Source organism: Capricornis sumatraensis, chromosome 10 (genome assembly GCF_032405125.1).
Source record: "Capricornis sumatraensis isolate serow.1 chromosome 10, serow.2, whole genome shotgun sequence".
Classification (NCBI taxonomy): Eukaryota; Metazoa; Chordata; class Mammalia; order Artiodactyla; family Bovidae; genus Capricornis; species Capricornis sumatraensis.
In genome coordinates this window covers 9,693,629-9,715,391 of record NC_091078.1, presented here as the reverse complement: position 1 = coordinate 9,715,391, position 21,763 = coordinate 9,693,629, and the positions used below count along the sequence as shown (strand labels likewise).

The 21,763-nt window shown below is 52.2% G+C and overlaps 1 protein-coding gene across 1 annotated transcript in view; it reads left to right on the top strand.

The window, feature by feature from the left end:
* TSPAN14 (tetraspanin 14) overlaps positions 1-9,931 on the top strand; it is a 55,371-nt gene extending 45,440 nt beyond the window's left edge. Inside the window, exons 5-9 of the mRNA XM_068981723.1 lie at positions 123-293; positions 2,604-2,729; positions 3,999-4,043; positions 5,771-5,890; positions 6,984-9,931. Of these exons, the coding sequence (XP_068837824.1) occupies positions 123-293; positions 2,604-2,729; positions 3,999-4,043; positions 5,771-5,890; positions 6,984-7,055 (534 nt within the window). The 3' untranslated portion in view covers positions 7,056-9,931. The remainder of the gene's footprint in view (positions 1-122; positions 294-2,603; positions 2,730-3,998; positions 4,044-5,770; positions 5,891-6,983) is intronic.
* The last annotated feature ends 11,832 nt before the right edge of the window (positions 9,932-21,763 follow it).

Genomic DNA, 21,763 nt, shown 5'->3' with positions numbered 1-21,763 from the left:
GTCTCTTGGCTGCCAAGCCCGTGCTCTTAGTGGGAGGCAGAAGTTCTGGGTCAGGTGGGGGTGTGGTCTGGTCGGAAGGCTGAGGTGCAGTGACACCCACTCCCTGCGTGTCCCCCCTGCAGTTCTGCAGCACCATCGTGCTCATCTTTTTCCTGGAGCTGGCCGTGGCCGTGCTGGCCTTCCTGTTCCAGGACTGGGTGAGGGACCGGTTCCGGGAGTTCTTCGAGAGCAACATCAGATCCTACCGGGATGACATTGACCTGCAGAACCTCATTGACTCCCTTCAGAAAGCCGTAAGTACCGCGCCCACCTTCTCCCTGATAGAGCTTGGCTCTGCTGGCTTCAGCCTGTGTGCGCGGCTGGGGGCCCAGGCTGGTGGGGAACATGGGACCCTCCCTCCTCAGCTCTGCCCTCAGCAGGGAGGCTGGGGCGGTGCCATCCCTGCCCCTGGACAGATTAGCTGTGTCCACTCCTGTGTGCTGATGGGCCGGGCTTGCTCTCAGGGTGCTGTCCCCCAAGTGCTTCAGGCAGGCAGTCTAGCTTCACTCGTGACCACCCCTACTCCCTCGGGCTTGGACCTCTCCAGCCCTGAACATGCAGACAGCCACAGTCCCCTGGGGCCTGTGGGCAATGAGGGGCAGAGCTAGGCACATGACTCCCTGTCTGAGGCCATTCCTGTCCCTTTCCTTCCCGGGACCTTTTCCCCTTCCTGTTTGAGAGGATAGAGCCGCCTGGAGCAAACTTCTTCAGACCAACAGGAATGTAACCTCCCTGGAATATGTCCCTGGAGGTTAGTCTCAGCATTCCCAGGCTGTGACCTTTTCTCCATCTGACCTCCATCCCCGTTGTGTGTGGCTGCACCTGGAGGCTGGGACCACAGCTGTCCTCCATACTTTGCCTCCCTTCCCCCGGGAGAAACCCACTCCCCACCATGCCAGCCTGTGCAAGGCTGTTGTTTGATCTCTGCTCTACCAGAAAGCCTGCTGCTGCTGCTGCTAAGTCACTTCAGTCGTGTCCGATTCTGTGCGACCCCAGAGACGGCAGCCTACCAGGCTCCCCCGTTGCCATTTCCTCCTCCAGTGGATGAAAGTGAAAAGTGAAAGTGAAGTCGCTCAGTTGTGTCCAACTCAGCGACCCCATGGACTGCAGCCCACCAGGCTCCTCCGCCCATGGGATTTTCCAGGCAAGAGTACTGGAGTGGGGTGCCATTGCCTTCTCTGACCAGAAAGCCTAGCTTCCTCAAAAACTTTTTATAGGGAACTTTTTGGTTCTGAGAAGAAAATAGTAGTAGCAGTTTAGTAGTTTGTCGCTCAGTCGTGTCCGACTCTTTGCGACCCCATGGACTACTGTAGCCCACCAGGCTCCTCCCTCCATGGGATTCTCCAGGCAAGAGTACTGGAGTGGGGTGCCAAGAAGAAAATAGAGAGCATTAAAAATAACTGTGATCTGTTCTTCTTATTAACCAGAACTTGTTTGCCCTGTGTTTCACGTATCCTGGGATCGATCCAGCAAAACCCGTTTCTGTGATCAGAGATCCTTCCTGTGTTGTTGGTAGAGACCCGCATGCATCTGTGGGAGTCGGCACCCCACCCTCTCCTGACACCACTGCCTGCTGCGCCTTTTCCTTTTCTATTCAAGGCTCCTCAATTCCACATAGCCTGGGGCTTGCTGGTATCAAGGATCCAGATCTCTGCACTGGCCTTAAAGACACTGTAGTTTCCTCCACTGCCTTCCTCTCCTTAAAAAAAAAACAAAAAACCTTTCTTCAGAGGTAGTCAGTAAATGATGGAGCTTTCTCATGGTGAAATATTGGGTATTCGTTAGAGCACCTGGAACCCTGGAGGATGGTTGGGGGAGAGAGACGGGCTTTTACCTCAGAAATGAAAGTAAAGCAGAAATCCTGGTGGTGGGCTTGTAATTAGGGCTGTAACTCTGTCAGCTCTAAGGACAAGTGCAAAAACAACATCTGGTTGGGACACTGCTGATGTCACAAAGCTGCTCTCAGTGCATTTGGTTTTATGAGTTTTTAGACAAAGGGAGGTTTTCTTTGCTGCTTCACCAGATAGAGAGTGGTTGTGGGAAGGGAGGACGGAGACCCTGGGTCAGGGGCAAAGCTTCGACTGCGTTACCATTCACCCCAGCTGTAACTCTTTCCTTGGGAGCAGGCGTTCAGCAGCTGTTTTCTGTAGAGACACAGAAGGTGACTGGGGTCAGCTTGGCCTTTTCTTGGGGGGGAAGGCACACCGACCACGGGAGCTGTTCTCTTGCCGGGTAATAGAGGACCATGCAGGATAACGAGAAGGCTGCTCTGGGCTGGATGGGGGCAGTTGGGGAAGTTCCAGGGTGAGGCGGGTGTAGAGCTGAGACCAGGGCGCTGCTGAGCCAGCCCGGGGTGTTGGGCCCAGACAGGGCCTGGACGCAGTTCCCAGTTCCCTTCTTTAGGACCACCAGGGTCACCTCGGTCACGTCTCTGTGATGGCAGGTCCATGGGGCGGGCCTTGATTTCTCTGCGTGATACACAGAGGCACACCAAATCCCACGCTCCTCAGACAGACACCACCCTGTGCTTGGAGCTCTGATGGTCCCTGGCGTTGTGATTGCAGAACCAGTGCTGTGGGGCATATGGCCCTGAAGACTGGGACCTCAATGTCTACTTCAACTGCAGCGGCGCCAGCTACAGCCGCGAGAAATGTGGGGTGCCCTTCTCCTGCTGCGTGCCCGACCCCGCAGTAAGTCGGCCCACCTGTGGACAGTCTCTCGGGAGTGGAGTGAGCCGCTCCTGCCTCCCTGAGGGCTCTGGCCACTTCTCTCCTGCCCGCGCAATGAGCACCTGGCTCCCCTTCCACTTGCCTGGGGCTCGTGCAGCTCTGAAATCCTATATGTAAAAATTCCAGGAACGTTTTCACATGGCCCACCCTGGCTCTAGTGGGCTGGGTGAAGCAGGAGAAAAGCAGTGTTTCCCCTGCCGGGAGGGGCTCTCACTCAGCCTGAACAAGATGCTATAAATGTAATGAACCCAGGTGTCCCTTTCTCTGGAGAAAATGCCCAGTGCTCAGAAGCCTGGGACGATGGGGTACATCGCCATCTGGGGTGACGCAGAATTTTTACTGTTCTTTCTTCTTCACTGGTTTTCCTCTCTGGTCTGCAGACTAACATCCTTGAGTTCCAGAAACTGAGCTCTTGGGTGACCTTTTTTTTTTTTTTCTTTTGGTTACACTGCGTGGCTTATGGGATCTTAGTTCCCCAACCAGGAATTGAACCTGGGACCTGGCAGTGAAAGGTCCAAATCCTAACCACTGGACTGCCTAGGGAGTTTCCTTGGGTTCCCTTGAGGGAGCACTGAATGTTTGCCTGAAGCGGGTCTGAGCCGAGGGGACAGTCACAGTGTACCGTCAGTGCGGCCACACTGTTTGGTGCTGGGCCACAGGCTCTGGGCAGGTTCCTCAGCCCGGGAAGAGGCTGCGGAGCCAGCATCTGACAGCTCCACAGTGACTGTAAATTCTTCAGCAAGGGTAGGTTTTCCCCTCTAGCACAGGGATCGGCAGACTGCAACCCCCATGCCACAGCCGGCCTGCTGTTTTTGCATCACCTGTGAGCCAAGAATGGTTTCAGCCATTTTTAAGTGAACATAAATCAAAAGAATAATATTTTGTGACACATGAAAAGGATGCAAAATTCAAATTTCATTGTCTATAAATAGTTTTATTGAAATACAGCCATGCCCATTCATTTATATATTGTCCAATGGCTGTGTTCACACTGCAACAGCAGAGTTGAAAAGCAGCTACATAGACAGGTCAGAAATATTTACCATCTAGTCCTTCATGCAAAAAGTTTTCTGACCCTGTCCTAGCATGAAAGGTTAGCTGGCAGTATGCTGGAAGGGCATGCGCTGTAACGGAGTTGGTGCTGGTGTTTGGTTGTGACTTTTCTAGAGCTTTCTACCACCAGTTTCTCGAGAGTACAAAAATGACTAATTTTTTCTGTTTTTCTAACAGCAAAAAGTTGTGAACACACAGTGTGGCTATGACGTCAGGACTCAGGTGAGAGCCCCCATATTGCATATGAATTTTGAATTCTTTAGGTCTATTCCCCAGGGTCTGACTCCCTGATTTAGCACAAGTGCAAATTAGATGGAAAAGCCAGGGGAGACTTAAGGAGCCAGAGGTGCCACCTAAGCTGGGAACCAGGCAAGCTTGGAACCAGCACACACGTGTTCATGCATACATCCTCCCGAGAACAATGATGCCTGTGATTTCAGACTCTGAACCACAGTCCCCAAATCTAGCAGTTGCTACATGAGTGGAAAGAGGTCAGATGGAAGTTTGGGAGAACAAAGGCTATATGTTTAAGAAGAGGCTCCTTGGAATCCTAGGAGGTATCTGTTATCTACGGGTCCAGGATGGAGCTGCAGGAGCGTATGGCTTGGTCCAGCTGCCGAGCGGAGACAGTAGCGGCAGGGCAGGAGTGGGGCTCAGTCCTCTAAGGGCTTCAGGCTGCAAGGAGTGTCCGCTCAGATGTGAAGAGGTGAGGCCTCACCCAGCCCTTGCTCTGATGGCCTCTGTTGCTGTGAATGACAGCTGGTCTGAAAGAGAGGGATCTCAGGGAACCTGCAGGCACCCCTCCTATTGGCCATGGACACTGAGGATGTGACCCTCCTGTTTGGGAAACCTCAGCTCCCTCTGCAGTGAGCTCGACTTGACAGGGATGGGCCTGTGTCAGCATCAGCCTCTCCAGTGAATGAATTTTGTCACCATTTGTATTAGTTGCTAGGGCTGCCATAACAAAGCGCTCGGGCTGTGTGGGAACAGAGGTTTACTTTCTCACAGTTCTGGAGGTTAAAAGTCTGGGATCAAGGTGCCAGCAGGGTTGGTCCCTTCTGAAGCCGCTCTCCTTGGCTCGGATGATCTTCTCCTCCCTGTGTCCTCAGATGGGCTTCCCTCTCTATGTCCTAACCTCTTCTTAGGGGACCCCAGTCATACTGGACTAGGGCCCACTCCAGTGACCTCATTTTAATGTATTTACTTCTTTTTACAAGTACAGACACACTCTGAGGTCTTGGGGGTTAGGACTTCAACATACAAATTTTAGGGGGACATAATTCAGCCCCTAACACCGCTAACAAATGAATGTTCTGTCAGTGTTTCATGAGTGATGCTGATAGGGGAGGGGGGCCGGAGCTGGTGGCTGTGTGGGGAGGTGGGTGGGGACATAGGGACTGGCTGTGGCCCATCCCTGTGTGCTTCCTGAGCCTCCACTTGGGGTCAGGATTAGAAAGAGCTGGCCAGCGTGTGACCACTTATGCAGGCTCTGCTTCCTGGAACCAGTCTCCCATGGGCTAGGGGACACGATCTGAAAAGCTCCTTCCCTTCCCTCTGCTGACTCAGAAGATGCTGAACCCTCTTCTCCCAGTTTTTCTCTTTGAGGCACATCTTTCCCCCACACCTCCCAGCCTGCTCCCCTTTCTCCAGATACAGGCTGTGGAGTGTGTTGAGCTTGAAATCTGTGGAGACCCTCACAGGAAAAGTTAAAGATCACAGTGAGGGAGCCTTTACTTAGGCAGGTTATAAAGTGCAGACTGTCCAGGGAGGGGCAAGTCAATGTACTTCTCCTGGAGAGTTCTGTCTGTCCGTCTGTCCTCGGCGCCTTCCTCCCAGATCCCTCATTCCCCACCGAGCTTTGTCCTGCCCTTGGCGGGAGCCCTCTAGAAAACCAAGGTGGGGACAGCCTGCGTGTCACAGGCTCAGGGCACTGTTGTGTCTCCCTGCAGCTGAAGAGCAAATGGGACGAGTCCATCTTCACGAAAGGCTGCATCCAGGCACTGGAGAGCTGGCTCCCGCGGAACATCTACATCGTGGCCGGCGTCTTCATCGCCATCTCACTGCTGCAGGTCTGTCCCCACCGCCTGTGTGGCCTCCTCTCCCGCCGTGTAACCACACCTGTCCCCTTGAGCCGGATTTCACATGGGGAAAGATGCTGGTGGCTGGGGGTGCCCGAGGCGGGGGGTGAGTAGGCTGGCTAGTGTCTGCCGGGAGAAGAACTAGCTAGAGAAAGTCGAGAATTCAGTGAATCAGAGAAACCAGGAGCTTTCCAGTACTACCCAGGGCTTGGAGGAGAAGCCGGCAGCCTTGTGAGCAACTTCTGAAGCAACCGAGGCTGCTGCTATTTGGAAAAACACACCGTTTAGAGAATGTACAGCTCTGACCTTTCCTGGAAGGAGGGTCACTGACATGGACTCAGGGTCACCAGCTGTCCATGCCCTTTTCCCTCCTTTGCTCAGTGGCTGGTTGATCTCAGAGGAAGGCCAAGAGACAGAAGCATCGGGAAAAGAAAACAAAAAAAAAACTTGCTTGCAAAGCAGGCAAGAACTCAGACTTAAGAAGGAGTGGCTCATCAAATACCAACCACAACAAGAACTTAAAACTGGGGAAAAAGCCAATTTCCTCAGGTCACCGAGTTCACATTAGTCTGTTCTTGGTAGAAAAACATCATTCTTCCCACACGGTTATCCCAGTCACTGAGGTCAGAGTGTAGCTTCAGACATCGGCACAGCCCAGGTCAGAGACAACCTCGTATTTATTGTAGAATCCAGGTTTACAGGAAATGTTCAAGATTTGTTATTTTGGGAATCAGAACCAGTCAGTGACCCTGTCATTTCCAGTTTCACCCAGGGCCCAAAGCGTGTTGTGGTTTGCGGTCTGGGACATGGCAGGGTCATATTGCAAGCAGGCCAGAGTGTCCCTTGTGCTTCTGCGGAGCTGCTGTTTGCCCCTTCCAGGCTCTTGGGACATGGCAAAGGAGACCCCAGGCTCCTTTGTCTTAACTGTGGGTGGGTCTCCGTTGGTGTGTGCCCGGTTGCTGCTCTCTGTCCTCAGCCTCTGCGGGCAGGTGTGGGGGTGATGGGCAGTGTGGGGTACCCTCTCCAGCATGCCCTCTGGGCCCCTATGCTAACGGCCGCTGCCTCTGCTGCCCTTTGTTTCCAGATATTTGGCATCTTCCTGGCGAGGACCCTGATCTCAGACATTGAGGCGGTGAAGGCAGGCCACCACTTCTGAGGAGCCAGAGGCAGGCAAGCAGAGCTGAGCCACACCGTGGAGGCGGCAGCCCTTCACCACCATTAGCGTCATGTCCACAGGGAGAGAAGCAGAAGCACCTGGCCAGAGCCGGCACCCCGCCTTCAGCATCCGCGTGATGTGACCTCTGTTTCTGCTTGCCGGTGCTGAAGACCGAGGGGCCCCCTGTCACCCACGCAGACTTGTGACTGACACCCCCATGGGGGTCCGCCCGGAGTCAGAGGCTCCGTCTTTAAGTGGGGGAGGTGACTCTGAGGGACCGACGGCTCTGGTGGCTGCACCCTGGCCTCCATCGCACATGTGGTTGGTGCTGGCCTCGGGGGCAGCCCCATCTTCTGTGGACCTCCGAGTGCCAGCGGGGCCTGCGGTGTCTGCACACGTCGGGGGTGTGGGCAGGATCCTCAGCCACATCCAAGTGAAGTAAGCCTGAGCCAGCACGTGGCTGGGGCCACGGGAGTGCCTCATCCCCTGTCCCCTCCAGCCCCCCAGGACGGGAACTGCTCCAGCCTAACAGCATTATGCCCTGATGGCACGGGGGGTGGAGGGGGTGGCGGTGGGCATGGCTTTCCTCTTGAGCGTCAGCTCTCCTTTTCCTAAAGTGTGTAAATAGTTTATTTATAGGGGTAAGAATGTCCTCACACCACGTCTTCATTTCCTCTGGCATTCTCCTCTCAGCAGCCTTACGCGGTGTCTGGGACTGACGCCATCCCTTTCAGTCCCCTTGAGTGTCTCACGAACCAACTCCATCAGCTTCTCCTCATCATCGCTCCTCACCCAGCTGCACTCACATACTTTCCCTTCGTCTACGTGGCCCCAACACGCATACCATCACTCCCCTCCCCACTTGGCCTCACTGTCTTCTGGTCTTGGTGCTACTGAAACTGTTACCCAGAACTTGAATCCTGACCCTGCTCTACTGCTAAGCGAGGGAACCCTAGCCACAGATGGCCAGCCGGAGACCTCTGGCCAGGGCTCCTCTCCAGGCCTCATGCTAAGGGCCGGCTGGCCGGCCTGGCATTTTTTTGCCCCTCCTTGGACAGAGAAGCCCTGTAGCCAGCCCCTGGGCTGAGCCATGGACCCCAGCCTGCAGCTGGATAGAGGCTCATATATTTCATTGAAGACTTTTGTGGTGACCCTCCAATCCCTGAAGGGGATATCTGTGGTCATTGTGTCCACCCTTCATGTCAGGGTTTATTGGGGGCTTGCTTTTGGAAATGAAGCCTGATGTCCTGAATAACTTCCCCGGGGCAAGCTGGGATGTCTGTGCAGCTTTGGCTGGGCTACACTCTAACGCCTCTCTGGACCTTGTTCTACCAGTTCTGTCCTTGTTCAGGGATGGAGTGCTGCCTTCACTTACTTGCCGAAGTGTACATGCCAGCGTGGTGTATACTGGTGGGTGTTTGTTGATGATGTTGGTTTTGTTGTTTTTTTACAATTTTCTCTGTAGACTAGGGGAAGAAGAATGCTTGTGTTTTTAGGAAGTGTGACGCTTTTCTTTGACTGCCAAACTCTTTTATGGAATATATCTTTATATTAATGCTGTTTGATTGTTTTTGTTTGGGGTCGTATCAAGGTGGCATTAAGCACCTCGGTGGTAAACTTGGTTGCCAAGGGAACCAGTGGGATTGGGTGTAAGTAAGCACCACAGGAAGGTAGCCGGTTGACACAACCTGAAATAAATTTCATCAGGTGATTTTTTTTTTTTTTAGATTCCATGTGCCACTTTCAGTGGTTGCTTGGAGGTTATGATAGAGCAAGCAGGCTTGCTCAGCTGTAAGCACAGGGACTTTGACTCTGTAGGCCCAGAGGAAATGTTATTTTAGGTTATAAGCATACAGCCCCAGGTGGTAAGGTCCAAGCAAAAGAGCCTGGGAACACTGGGCTGGAATCTGAGACTGCATGAGCTATGTGTCCTAGACCTGCTGGCCCACCTGTGGAGAGAGTTAGCGGCTGTGCCCACCTCGCCAGTGCGTCTGATCCAGCCCGCCCAGCGGGGGTCAGTGTCCACAGGCTCTCACTGCTGGTGTGTGTGCACCGCAGCTGTTCCTCGACAGCCCTGCCATTCCGTCTATTCAGGTGGACCTGGTGACCCCCTGCAAATATCTTCACAGGTCCCAGCCCAGCTCAAGGTGAAGTTTACCTACCTGTGACTTTTTTAGAGTTGGGTTTGTTTCTTTATTTTACAGAACTTGCTGACTACTTTCAGCCATCTCTTCTGATTCTGAGTTGTGTGGAGGGTAGAAAAGAAATGCAGGCTAAGGAGTGCTGACATGGCATCTCCAACGATCTGGACTCTCCGCAGAGCTACAGAGCAGCCTCCCGACATAGGCCAGCCTGTGCCTCTGCGTGTCCCCTCCTGCACTCCCCCCCCCTCCCCCGACTCTTGCTTGAAAGTTTCAAGGTCTTTGCTTATCCTTCCTGTGACTCTCCTGTCCACCACCTCCTCCTGGAACTGCCACGCTATTATCTTTCCCACTTGCTGTCCTTCTTGTCCCATCCCACATATCCACCTCCCAGAAGGCTTGCCTGCCAGCTCTGTGCTGCCCCGCTCCAGCTCTCCTTCCCAGGAAGCTGCTTGTCTGGCTCTGTCCACCTCCCGCCACTACCCACTGCTTTTCTCACTTGCCTGGAAGCCGCTCAGCCCAGTCACCAGACTCAGTGCCTCTCTCTTGGCCCCTGCGGCTCCTGACGCCCCGGACCACCCCATCCTCAAAGTCCTCTGCTTCTGCCGCCCAGTCTCCCAGGTGCCTGGCCCTCCTGCCCACCCTGTCCCACCTCTCAGCACCCGTCACACTCAGCAGTCTCCTTGGGCTCCTCTGACCCTCGGGCAGGGCGTGGCCGGGGCAGGAAAGCCGTATGTGCTGGTGCTGGGCTGGACTAGGTTTCCCCACATGAATAACAATAAAAATGAATGGATCCAGACCTTCCTGGAACAAAGGAAGTACTCAGAGTACCTAACAGTTAAAAGCTGATTCAGTCCCCAGATCAGCTCTGGAGGAGCCATTTTTGTGTCCAAAACACAAGAAAGGTAAGTTACCAGTTGACATTGGAAGAGGTGGATTGAAACTCTGGGAGCCTTGCCCCTGAAGGAGATTTGGTGCCTGTGAGCCTTGCTTCTGAACCATTGATTGGTGACTGCTGAGGAAAACCAGCACCAAGGGCAAGGCTGTGAGAAGTATCAGTTTCCTGACGATGATCCAGTTACTGAGCTCTGTGGCAGGTTGACAACCATCTGGAGAAAGTCAGTGAAGATCCCCAGCTCTGTACCTGGATCTGGGTGCCTGGTTGAGTTTGGGGGGCCTTTGGGAGAGCATGACGTCATCCCAAAGGACCTCTGTCCCACCCTGGGCTAGAGGCCCTGGTTTTGAGCAGTAGCTCACTCCCTTTCATAACCAGAACTGCCATCTGGGCAGCTTCCTTACCTTCAGGAGCAGCAGCCTCACTCCCCTCCATGACCAGAGCAAGCCTGGTGGGCAGTGAGGAATCGGGCATCGCTTTCTCTCCCAGAGATACTATTTGGGGATGCTACTGGGGCAGTAATGGGCATGTCTGGGAGTGTAGGCCACTGCAATCTCAGGGACCCAGGAGGAGAGAGCTCCTCAGAACAGGAGACTGGGTCAGAGCCAGCGGAGGAGGGATTGAGTCTCAGCAATTGACCACCCAATTGCCTCTTGGCTGGCAAGCTCAGTGTGGACTGCAAAAAAGGGGAAGGAGATATTGTAATGGTCCCAGGGCATCCTTCTGCCCAGGTGTCCGGAGCTCATACAGGTCACCTCTGGGTCCAGTGCCCTCAGCTGTCCTGGGTGAGTGGAGTGGCTATTTGACCTTGGGTGGGTGTTTTCTAGCTCTAGGGTCATCCACAGGGTTTGTAGGCTGTCTGCCCCCAAACTGGTAGCCTGTCCCCAGGGACCCACCTCGGTACAAGCCCTTGCATGTGCTCGTCTGCCATCCAAGAGGATGCTGCCCAGGCTTCCATGGCAGACTGGGCCTCCTGCAGCACTGTTCTTCATCTGGGTGCTCTCTCCAAAGATTCAGAACTGTATACTTTTAGCTCCTGTAAACTCAGGAAGACCTGGTTTATCCTCCTCAGATTAAACCCAGGTCTCCTGCATTGCAGGTGGATTCTTTAAAATCTGAGCCGCCAGGGAAGCCTTCAAAGACTACAGTAAAGATATATTCACTCTCAGAATGCTTTTAGGGTCTCCAGGGCACCTCAGGACAACCTGACATGGGCAATATAATACGGCAACTGTGATACATCTTTGGGATTCAAATGGATACTGTTCTGATGACCTCGCCAGTTTTAGAGATTCCAGCTTTGGAGAAGGAGGAAGTCTGCCTCTCACAGGTCTCGGAGAGTTCTCTCTTCCTCTGTTTTCTTGCCATGCTCTGCATTTTGTATGTCAGCAGGGGCTTCAAAAGCATGGTTTAATAACTACCAAATTATCACCTAAGATTCTAATCCTATCACCTCAAATGACTTTTAAACTAATCTTTCTCTATTTTTTCAGTATAAGTCGAGACAGTCCAAGCATAAAGCAACAAGTGTGTGTTCTGTTCCCCAGTGACATCCACCACAAAGTACCCTCCTCGGAAATGTGCATGCATGTTCAAGTATCTTTTCCACACAAACGAGAATTGTGTTTTGCAATGAGTTCTACTTACTATATCTCAGAAATATTTCTCCGTGGCTGAGTACCCATCCGCAATGCATTATCACAGTCCACGGCAAGACTGCCATGAGTGAATGAACCTAGTTAGAATGGGGATTGTGTTTACAGTCACAGGTAACAGAAAACCCAATTCAAACTGACCGAAAACAATGAAGGGCGGTTTTTGGCTCCTGAACCTGGAAAGTCCAGAGGCGGGTGAGTTTCAGGGTTAGGTCTGAGTGACTCAGTGATGCCAGCACTGAGGATCTTGTTTCCTTTCCTGTCTGCCCCACCTGTCACGGTGTTCCCATCATCCAAGGCAGAGGGAGGCAAGACCCCACCACGAACCACCTGGAGCCTCTGAAGAGGGCAGCATGGTGGTAAAGCCATTGAGGGGATCCCCCCCCCACCAGCCCCCTGTGTTTGTTCATCCCACTGAAGTGCCGTGATGGGGGAACCAGACTCCTGTAGAGGAGATGGACATGGGAAAGGCTGCCAATCACCCCTATTACACTCCTGTGGTGAACATTTTGGTTACAGGGTGGTTTGTTCTTACAAGGGCTGTTAAGAACCCTACTGTATTTTATTATTAGAATTACTTCCAAGAAGGTTTTTGTACGGAAAACATATTTTAAAGAAATTCTCCAGGGAGGTGGGCTGCTGTCGTAATGAGCGGCTACTTAGGGCTGGGGTGTGCCTGTGCTGCCTGGCTGTGGAGTGGTGCGGGTGGCCTGAGCGCCTGGGATATACGGGCTCGTTCTGGAGTGAGGGCTGGTCGGCAGGGGATGGGTGATGTGTCCTCCAGGAGCCTGTGGCCTGCGACAGCACAGCTTCCACAGGGAGGCTGAGCAGGGTGGCCCTGCAATCCACCCTTGCCTTCGGAGACAGCTGGTCCTGTGAGAAGGCAGTGGTTTAAATGGCATCCTTGTGTACAGATGAGGACATTGCGCTGGAGATCCAGGGCCGCCCTGAGGTTGCCAGGGAGGGAGCTGCAGAGCCCGGCAGACCAGCCTGCGATGGGGCTTTGGGGTCCAGGTGGCTCGCTGCCTGCCTGCTGGGTTGACACCCTCCTAGAGCAGGGCAGATCACCCTGATGGGCTCAGCCTATTGGTTTGGCCACTTCCCCAGGCAGGTAGCTGTGTGCCAGAAGCAAAACTAGATAGTGAGCCCAGGGTAGGTGGGGAAGCGGGGGCGGTCTTGGCTCTGAGGGTGTATTCCCGTGGAGACCGAGTGGGGTCGCCATTACTTGGCTTCCTTTGTAGTACCAGGCTGTCTGCTCTAGATTAAGGCCTGTGCTTCAGTGAGCTCGGGCTTGAGAACAAACACCCCAAACACCTCAGTGCCTCAGCGTCTTCATTTCTCAGGTGGAAATCATTTGAGGTCTTGATTTCACAAGGTTTCTGGGAGAATCTGATGAGTTTGTGTAGAGGAGAGACAGTGAGGTAAACTTGAAGGGTGTTATCAGCTGCCCAGCCACCTACTACTCATTAGCCTTGTAGCCTTTGGCCAGTTATTTAACCACTTTGGGTGTTTTTTGTGAAAAGCACCTCCAACATGAAGTTGTTTCAAGGTTTAAATGAGATGAGGTGGTCATCTAAGCATTTTAACGTAGGTTTAGATGGATTCCTTAGTAGGCACCCCTCACAACTGCTAATGCAATCACTGAATTCTATCTAACTAGCAGTGTTCTTGCCTGGAGAATCCCAGGGACAGCAGAGCCTGGTGGGCTGCTGTCTACGGAGTCGCACAGTCGGACATGACTGACGTGACTTAGCAGCAGCAGTAGTCCCCACCAGGCTCAGCTGCTGGGTTATGGGAAACACAGCTCAAGCTCCCAGCCAGGCTGAAGTGACAAGCCCCACTTCCTTGTCCTTTTAAGAACAAGGCTTAGGTCTGTTGGGGGCTCAGCTGGTATTTGGGGTTCAAGGTCTGTTTGCTTTCTGTGTCATGGTGGTGGGGAGGCAGAAGACTGGGTTTCTTCTTGCCGGGAGTGTGGATCCTCCAGAAACCAACACAGCCTGAGACGTAGCTCCTGAAGCCCCCAGAGGAAGCAGTGTTCCTCTCCGGCCAAGGGGCCCAGCAGAGGGCCACAGCCTGCCTGCAAGAGCTCTTGAAGGGATGATCTGGGGGAGACCAGGGAAGGAGCCTGGGGTAAATGAGCTTGGACGAGAAAGAAGAACCTGAATAGATGCTCTGAAACTAGTAGGATGACATGTTTGGATAGGATGGGAAGGGTCCTGTGGTTGGAGACCGTATTTGGTTCCATTCCAGGCAGGGAGAACAGAGATGAGAGAAGTGCTGGGACCCACCCTAGGCCTCAGAGTGAGGGGCTGAGTCCAGCAGGGGGCCCTGGAGCAGGCCTGAAGCCAAGGCCAGGAGGTGGTCCGTGCACCTCCCACCTTGACGAATGTGTCCAACCCAGACGCAGGATGGCCGCGGCAGGACTGGAGGCACTCGTGTGTGTGTGTGTGTGTGTGTGTGTGTGTGTGTGTAAGACATGCATGGAGTCCTGGAGGCATGTGTGTGTATGTGTGTAAGACATGTGCACGCAGTCCCTCTGTACTAGCCCAGGTCCCCAGGAGGAAATCTTCGTTTCCAAGACCTTCTGGATTTTATTTATAGCCCTAAGGTCAGGAGGGCAGCCAGTTAACAGTGTCTTAAGACTGTTCTAAGGCACATGAGCCCAGCAGTCTCACCTTTGCGCTCCACCTCGTGGCGGCACCTTCTTCTGGGCCACACCATCCCCTCTCTGCTAGTCCTCATCGCCCAGCCATTTCAGCCTTACTGTGCCTTTGCAGGGAGCCCGGGGTTGCAAGCTTTGTTTGTAGGCGATTTTGAGGGTCCAAGCAGTCATTATCGGCTGGGGCTGGGAGGAGGGCTGTGTTTTCTTTTTAGTTTTAGATCTGTTCTTGCTTTGTTCTACTTTTAAAAGTCAGCACAGCTATGATCATACATGTGGAGAACTGACCTTTGGGAGGGACTGAGCACCCTGTTGCTGGAGGTAGGCAAACCCAGGCTGGACACCTCCTGTTGGGGGTGATATGGGTGGGGCTGCCGAGGGGGTTGCACTGCATGGCAACTCTTCTCATTCCTGAGAGGCCTTCTTTCCTGTGTATTTTGTCAGATTATTTTTTTTTAATGCGGCATCACTCATCTAAATGTTAAACATGCACGTGTGAAAGATTTAACTCATTAATTAAACGATGGATCTGGTAAGATTAACAAGCAATTCAAAGGAGAAATTGCAGTGGACTGTAAATCTATACAGAGTAAAGGAATGTTGAGACTGGCTTTTTTTCAGGGGGAAAATGTCAGTGGTCATTCCCCTTTCCTGAAGGATCATTCAAATATACTATATGCATGTCCATAGACAAGAAGTATTTTGCATTAACTACAACTTAAAGAGTTGTAAAACAGCTCAAAGGCAATGAAATTTGAGAATCAGGATCAGATAACTGAAGGCTGTGCTCTAAACCAGGCAGAGGTTTCCACCCACGATCTCCTGCTTATTCCAAATTTCCTTCCACTTCTTGTTTCTCTGGCAGAGTTCACTTTTTAAAAAATAGGACCCATTCAGGAAGTCCAAAGGAGCCAACTTCTCACTGTGAAGTGGAGCCAGGGGATGAGGGTGTCTCCTGGGTGCCCTTGGTCAGGGCCAGCCACTATCAGAGGGGTCCTAAGGGCACTGGCTGCCTTCTCAGTGGGGACTGGGTGGCTCCGGTCGTCTGCTGCCCAGAGAGCCCACTGTCAGCAAAGCTGCTTTAGACCATGGGGTCACCCACTCCTGCAGACATGTAGAATTTGTCTTCTGTTCCTCCAATTATAAATCTCAGTCATATCCCAAGTTACCCCTTCCAGTCTCACCCATCCAAGCTCAGGGGACCACTATTGCCCGTTGGCTAAATCCAGGCCACAGCCTGGATTTGAGGGCTCCTTGAGGGATGATCCAGGAGTGTGGGATCACCAGGGCCCTGAGGATGAAACTGGCTCCTCCACAGTCAACAAAACATCTGGTCACCTCTTCTAAAAGTTAGACATCTCACGTGCATCTGAATCTCTTTCCAAGCATAACTGCATTTTGAAGTGAGCTTACCTCCTCTCTCTGTGGATCTTAAAACCATTCTTGGAAGCTGCAGGGGGTGGGGGTGTCTTGGAGGATTCTCATATAAAAGAGAATCTATAAGGATGTTCTAAGAAACTGGGGTGTGGGGGCCCAGTCCCCGGCTGGTGAACTCCCCTCCTTCCTCCCGGCAACACAATTCTTACACCTGGCCAAGGTGTGTGTTAAAAGTTTTCAACTGTGTTTTTGTCTCTTTCTATATCCCACCCCCCACTTTCCTCCACCCCAAGACTGTACGGGGACAAATGTCAGTCACTGGCCTTGGAGGCAGCAATACCGGTGAACGTCCACGTGGTTCTCAGGAGTGAGGCTGGAATGGGCTCATCTAGGACCAATATTCATTCCTTCTGTTCCAGGTATCTGCTGCTCAAGGGCAACAGTCAGATAGCCTCATTAAAAGACCTACTTTGGGCAACACTGCTGGGCAGCTGAGGTATGTTTGGCGTTAGAGGAAGCTGAACACGCGGGTGCCGTGCATGCTGAGTAGCAGAACTGGGTTGATAGCCCAGGATGTCTACTCCAAGGACTGTTCCCACCCTGGCTGAAGACCCCAACTCACAGGACACAATCCGTGAGCAGAGAAGGGGCAGATGTGGGGGGCCACACATGGATGTGGCCTAGTGTGGAGGCAGCACAGTGGCAGTGAAACAGACAGGAACTGGGGACCATTTCCTCTGTAAAGTGGCGATACGGATTACAACACTGCAGCTTCAGCAACAGTGCGATGATTCTCTACGTGTGACCCCCTAGACCAGCAGCTGTGGTGTCACTTGGGAACTCGTTAAACATGCAAATTTTGTGGTCCCGCTCTGGGCCTGTGGTATCAGAAACTCAGGAATAGAGCTCAGCAGTCACTGTTGTAACCAGCCCTTTGGTGATTCTGGGGCATCCCCGATGACTCAGACGGTAAAGAATCTGCCTGCAATGCAGGAGACCCAGGTTTGATCCCTGAGTCAGGAAGATCCCCTGGAGAAGGGAATGGCTACCCACTCCAGTATTCTTGCCTGGAGAAATCCATGGACAGGGGGGTTGCAAAGAGTCAGACGTGACTGAGCAACTAACACTTTCACTTCCACTTGGTGATTCTAACACAGGTTCAAGTTAAAAGACCACTGCATTAGAGTCAGGATAGACTAACCATTATGGCAAATATCCCCTAAACCTTGATGGCTTTTAAAAATACATGTTTTTTGCTCATGTCACAGTCTCTGGTGGAGGGCCGAGGGGTTGGGGTGGCAAATACTCTGCTCCACACAGTCTTTCAGGGACCCGGACTCCTTCCATCTTGTGACCCCACCCTCCGATAGGGCTTTGAAGGCTCTAGTCTAGTCAGCTGGTGGCTGGAGCCGGGAAGAGGGTGAGGACCCAGTGAGGGAGAATCTTAGGATAGAGGCCTGGATGCTTGCACATCACTCGTGCCCATGTTCCATCATCTCAAGCCATGTCAAGCTGCCAGGTCAAGGTCTCTGTATGCCCAGGAAGAAGAGGCAAGGCTAGATATTGAAGGACACCAGCCATCTCTACCCTAAGTCCCACAGCTTGGGGAAGTGAGGATTGGGGCTGGAATCCCCCTTTGTAGGGAACTGAGGACCCAGCCTGTGGGAGGCTGTTTGCTTAGCTCACAGCCTCTGCTCAGCCTTCTCACTGCTCCCAAAAATAGCCTGGAGGTGGCGGTCGCCTCTTCAAGCTGAGTGGTATGTGGGATCCCACAGGGACAGATGTGGTCTGTGGGCAGATGGTGGCAAGGAGCAGGAGGCACATGTATTCTTGTCCATACCCACCAGGAGTGACCACTGGGGAGGTGAGACACCACTGCATGGCCCCAGAAGGACTGTTCAGCTCAGAACAAGAACCCAGAGGGTGGAGGTGGAGGATGAAAGGGCAGAACCTGTTAGGGCTCACTAAGGCTTAGGTTTAGGTCCTGGATCATTAGCAGCTGTCGACTTTGACAACAAAATTGACCTTTGAATAATAAAACTGTCTGCCTCATAATCTTATTCTGAAAATTAAAGAAGTTAGGAAAAGAAAGGCCTTAGCACAGTGCCTGTGGCCTCATGGTGGGCATGCAGGAAGTACTGACAGTGATCTCTGCTCGCTCTTCCGGGCCCAGATAGGAGCCCAGGGCTCCCTGGAGTTCTCAGGTGCTTATAGGGTGGGGGCACTGCTGCTCCTCTCCACTGGGCGGGACAGGCTAGGGGCCTGGTGGGGCCAGGCCTGTGGTTTGGAGGTGACTCTGCAGCTGAGAGAGGCAGCAGCCAGGCCTGGCTGACATGTGGTCTTTAGTCAGGGGACCTGCGGAGGGCTGTGTGGGCGGCTGCCCATAGCACAAGCCTGTTTGCCATCTGCGGTCTCAGAGTCGCCTCCTGCCCTTTGAGTTAATAAGAATCAGTCCTGGACTGACACCGAGTCAATCTGTTATACTTGTGCTGCATGGCCTGGTTCCAGGGGGATTCGGATGGAGTCAAGCGTTTTCTAATTAGCAGGACCAGGGCTCCTGGAGAGGTTTAGGGAGCGAGAGTGCAGATGAGCGTAGGTTGTCTGTCTGTGATGGAGAGGGGGCATCCTGCTCAATACTCCCTCCACCTGAGGACCCAGAGCTCCCTGCTATACAAGCGATGTGCAGCCCAAAGGACTCGGCATCCGGTGAGCCAAGGACCATTTCTGGAAACTACCTTTTTTTTTTCTGTGTCACTGGCTTTCTGGGGGAGGTGATGGAAGGGGGGCTGGGCAGCAAGGAGGTGGGATGGCTGCCGTCAAAGAGAGAGCAGAGCCCAGGAGGGACCTCCAGTGGGAAATGGGCCATCAGAAACGGCCCTTAGAGAGGGTCTGGCCCAGGTCCTTGGTGTCATGTCCAGTCCACCCCTGTGGCATCCTTGGCAAGACAAATGCAGGACTAGCCAAGTAACTGGTCGTAATGACCTTAACGGAGAGGAGGTGAAGCAGAAGGGGACTCTCATAACAGGGAGGGTGGGGTAGTCTCAGAGAGGCATGGGGCCGTGGGGACATGACCAGACTTCACACTGCCCCGTGTTTTCCCTCCATCAGTGTCTCCACCTCTTGGAATGCTGGCCCATTCCTGGACTCCCCGAGTGCTGGCAGCCACAAGTTCAAACTGTAGTAGAAAATCAGCTGATTTCTGCTTGTTTTGTGTATCAGTCCCAGGCTCAGGGAACACGCCTGTGCAGGATTTAGGACTTCCTGTAAACCAGAAGGAATCTGGGGACATAGAATTAGCTCCCAACACCCACCACCCCCGCCTAGTATGTTGATTCACCAAGTTAGTGAGGAACTCAGTCCCATATTAAGGAGCAGGAAACAACTCCCCTTGCCACCTACTGTGAGCCTGGCCACATGGCTCTGACATAACTTACCGCACCCACTGAATGCTGATCAAAGCCTTGTGCAGAGACCTGATTACCTAAGAAGCTCTGTGCCACTGGAAGGTCAGGTCTGGCTGGCTGCAACCCTGGGCTCTGAAGCTATAATCACAAATGTGTGTGCCTGTGCTTTTTATTTAACATCAGCATTGGTATTCTCAACCTGTACTCCACTGTGTACTCTGACCCCAGCAATTCCATGGTGGGGAAAGCCCCAAGCCCTCCTCATGAGCTCTGCTAATACCTGGCACTCGCGCCCACATGCCTCCCACTACTATGTCCATTAATGGTTCCTTTTTGTCCCTCCTCTGCCCTGGCAGAGTTAAAGTTCACTTTTTTTTCTCTTTTAGATAAATCTCACAGCAAGCGTTTTGTGAGTTAAATCATTTTGATGAGGATCTGGGGCAGAGTGGTCCACCATCTCAGGTGTGTGGCCCTCGCTTTGCTTCTTCCCCTTCCTCCTGTGGGCTCTGAGATCCCGGTTTTCAGTCCTGGAGCAAGTCAGCTCACCACAGCCTGGCCTCCCAACTGTGCATATCTAAACCTAGCATGGTTTCCAGAAGTTCATGGGCCGCTCCTTTTTTTTTTTTTTTTTAAGGATTTACTTATTTATTTTTGTACGTGCAGGATTTTCGCTGCTGTGCGTGCACTTCCTCTAGTTGTGGAGAGCGGAAGCTGCTCTCTAGCTGTGGTCCCCGGGTTTCTCACTGCTTTCTTATTTCTTATTTCTCTTGTTGCAGAGCATAGGCTCTAGGCACGTCCGCTTCACTAGTTGTGGCTCATGTGCTTAGTTGCCTGCGGCATGTGGGATCCCAGTTTCTGGACCAGGGAGCAAACCCATGTCCCCTGCACGGGCAGGTGAATTTTTAACAACTGGAGCACTAGGGAAGACTCTGTGCCTTTCCTTTTATTAGGACCTGTCTACTCTCTTTAGAAGGCACTGGGGGTTAAAATACTCTTTGTCCTGATACAGTAGGCTGGGAGCACCCTACACATGATTTTCCCCTAGTAATATATCACAATTACCCTTTTATGCCAACAGATATGCTCAACGTCAGTTCTAATGTCTGTATAGGATTTCATTCTATAGACTCACCATGATTTATTAATCTAAGCCCCTTTTATTGAATCCACCTGTTATTTTGAAGTTTCCCACGATTATGACTAATTACGCAGTAGTTATTCTTTTGCATGTCACAGAAGCCCTAAGGTCATGACCCCTGAGGGCTATCCTGGTACAATCACAGGTACCAAGCAAGGATCTGGCTAATTGTCCCAGCTCTGTTTATTGAATAAATAGCCATCCTCTCCCTCACCCCGTTATTAAGTGTCAGTTGGGTCACATTCTAATTACATACGTATTTGGATCTGAGTATGGGCTGTCTCAGGTTTCCCTGCTGGCTCAGTGGTAAAGAATCCGCCTGCAATGCAGGAGACAGTGGTTTGATCCCTGGGTTGGGAGGACCCCGTGGAGAAGGGAATGGCAACCCAGTCTGGTATTCCTGCCTGGAAAATCCCATGGACAGAAGAACCTGGCAGGCTGCAGTTCATGGGGTTGCAAAAGAGTCAGACACAGCTTAGTGATTAAACAGCAACAACTGGGCTTTCTTGTTTCAATCTATCTGTTTGTGTGTGTGTGTGTGAGGACTAAAATGTTTGTTTTAGAACTCTGAATACTGGCAGTAGAGAGTTCACCATTCCACTGTATTTTCTAGACCGTTCTCATCTGTTCATTCATTTGGCTAACTTGGGAAACACTTTATCAAAGTGTCTTGCCCACACACCAGTTAAATTTCAGGTTTGGCTTGAAACTGTAGAAATAGATGAATTATTTGGGATTGTATTAGTTATGCTTCGCTGCAGGACACATTACCCCAAAGTTCAGCAGCTTGAAATAGCACTTATCCATCTCACACCCTGTCTGAGAGTCAGGAAACTAGGAACAGCGTGGCTGGGGGATGCTAGCTCAGGATCTCTCGTCAGGTTACAGTGAAACTGTTGGCTGTGGCTGCAGTCTTATCTGACCAGATCCTCCGCCACTCACGTAACTCTTGGCAGGAGACTTCAGTTCCTTGACATGTAGGTTTTGTAATATGGTCTCCCCAGAGTGAATGCTGAGAGAAAGAAGAAAAGAGAGAGAGGAAGGGAGAGAACCCGAGGAGGAAGCAGAAAAATCTTTTATAACCTAATCTCAGAAGTGACAGATGGTCACCTCTGGTGCATGCCATTATTGATCACACAGACGACCCTGGTATGTGTGAGAGAGGCCACCCAAAGTCACAGATACCAGGTGTCCGGGATCATCGAGAACCATCTGGAAGGCTAACTAATACAGAGGTGAACTGAACATGTTACGCCATTGCAGCTGTTCAACTGTGAACGCGGTGTGTCCCTATTCCAACTTGAATCCTTGGTGTGCTCTCAGCGAGGATTTTTACTTTTTTTCACATAGGTCCACACAATGTTTGTTAAATTTATTCGCAGTGTTTCATATCTGGTTCCTATTGTGAACTGGATGTCTTTCATATTGCATTTTCTAAG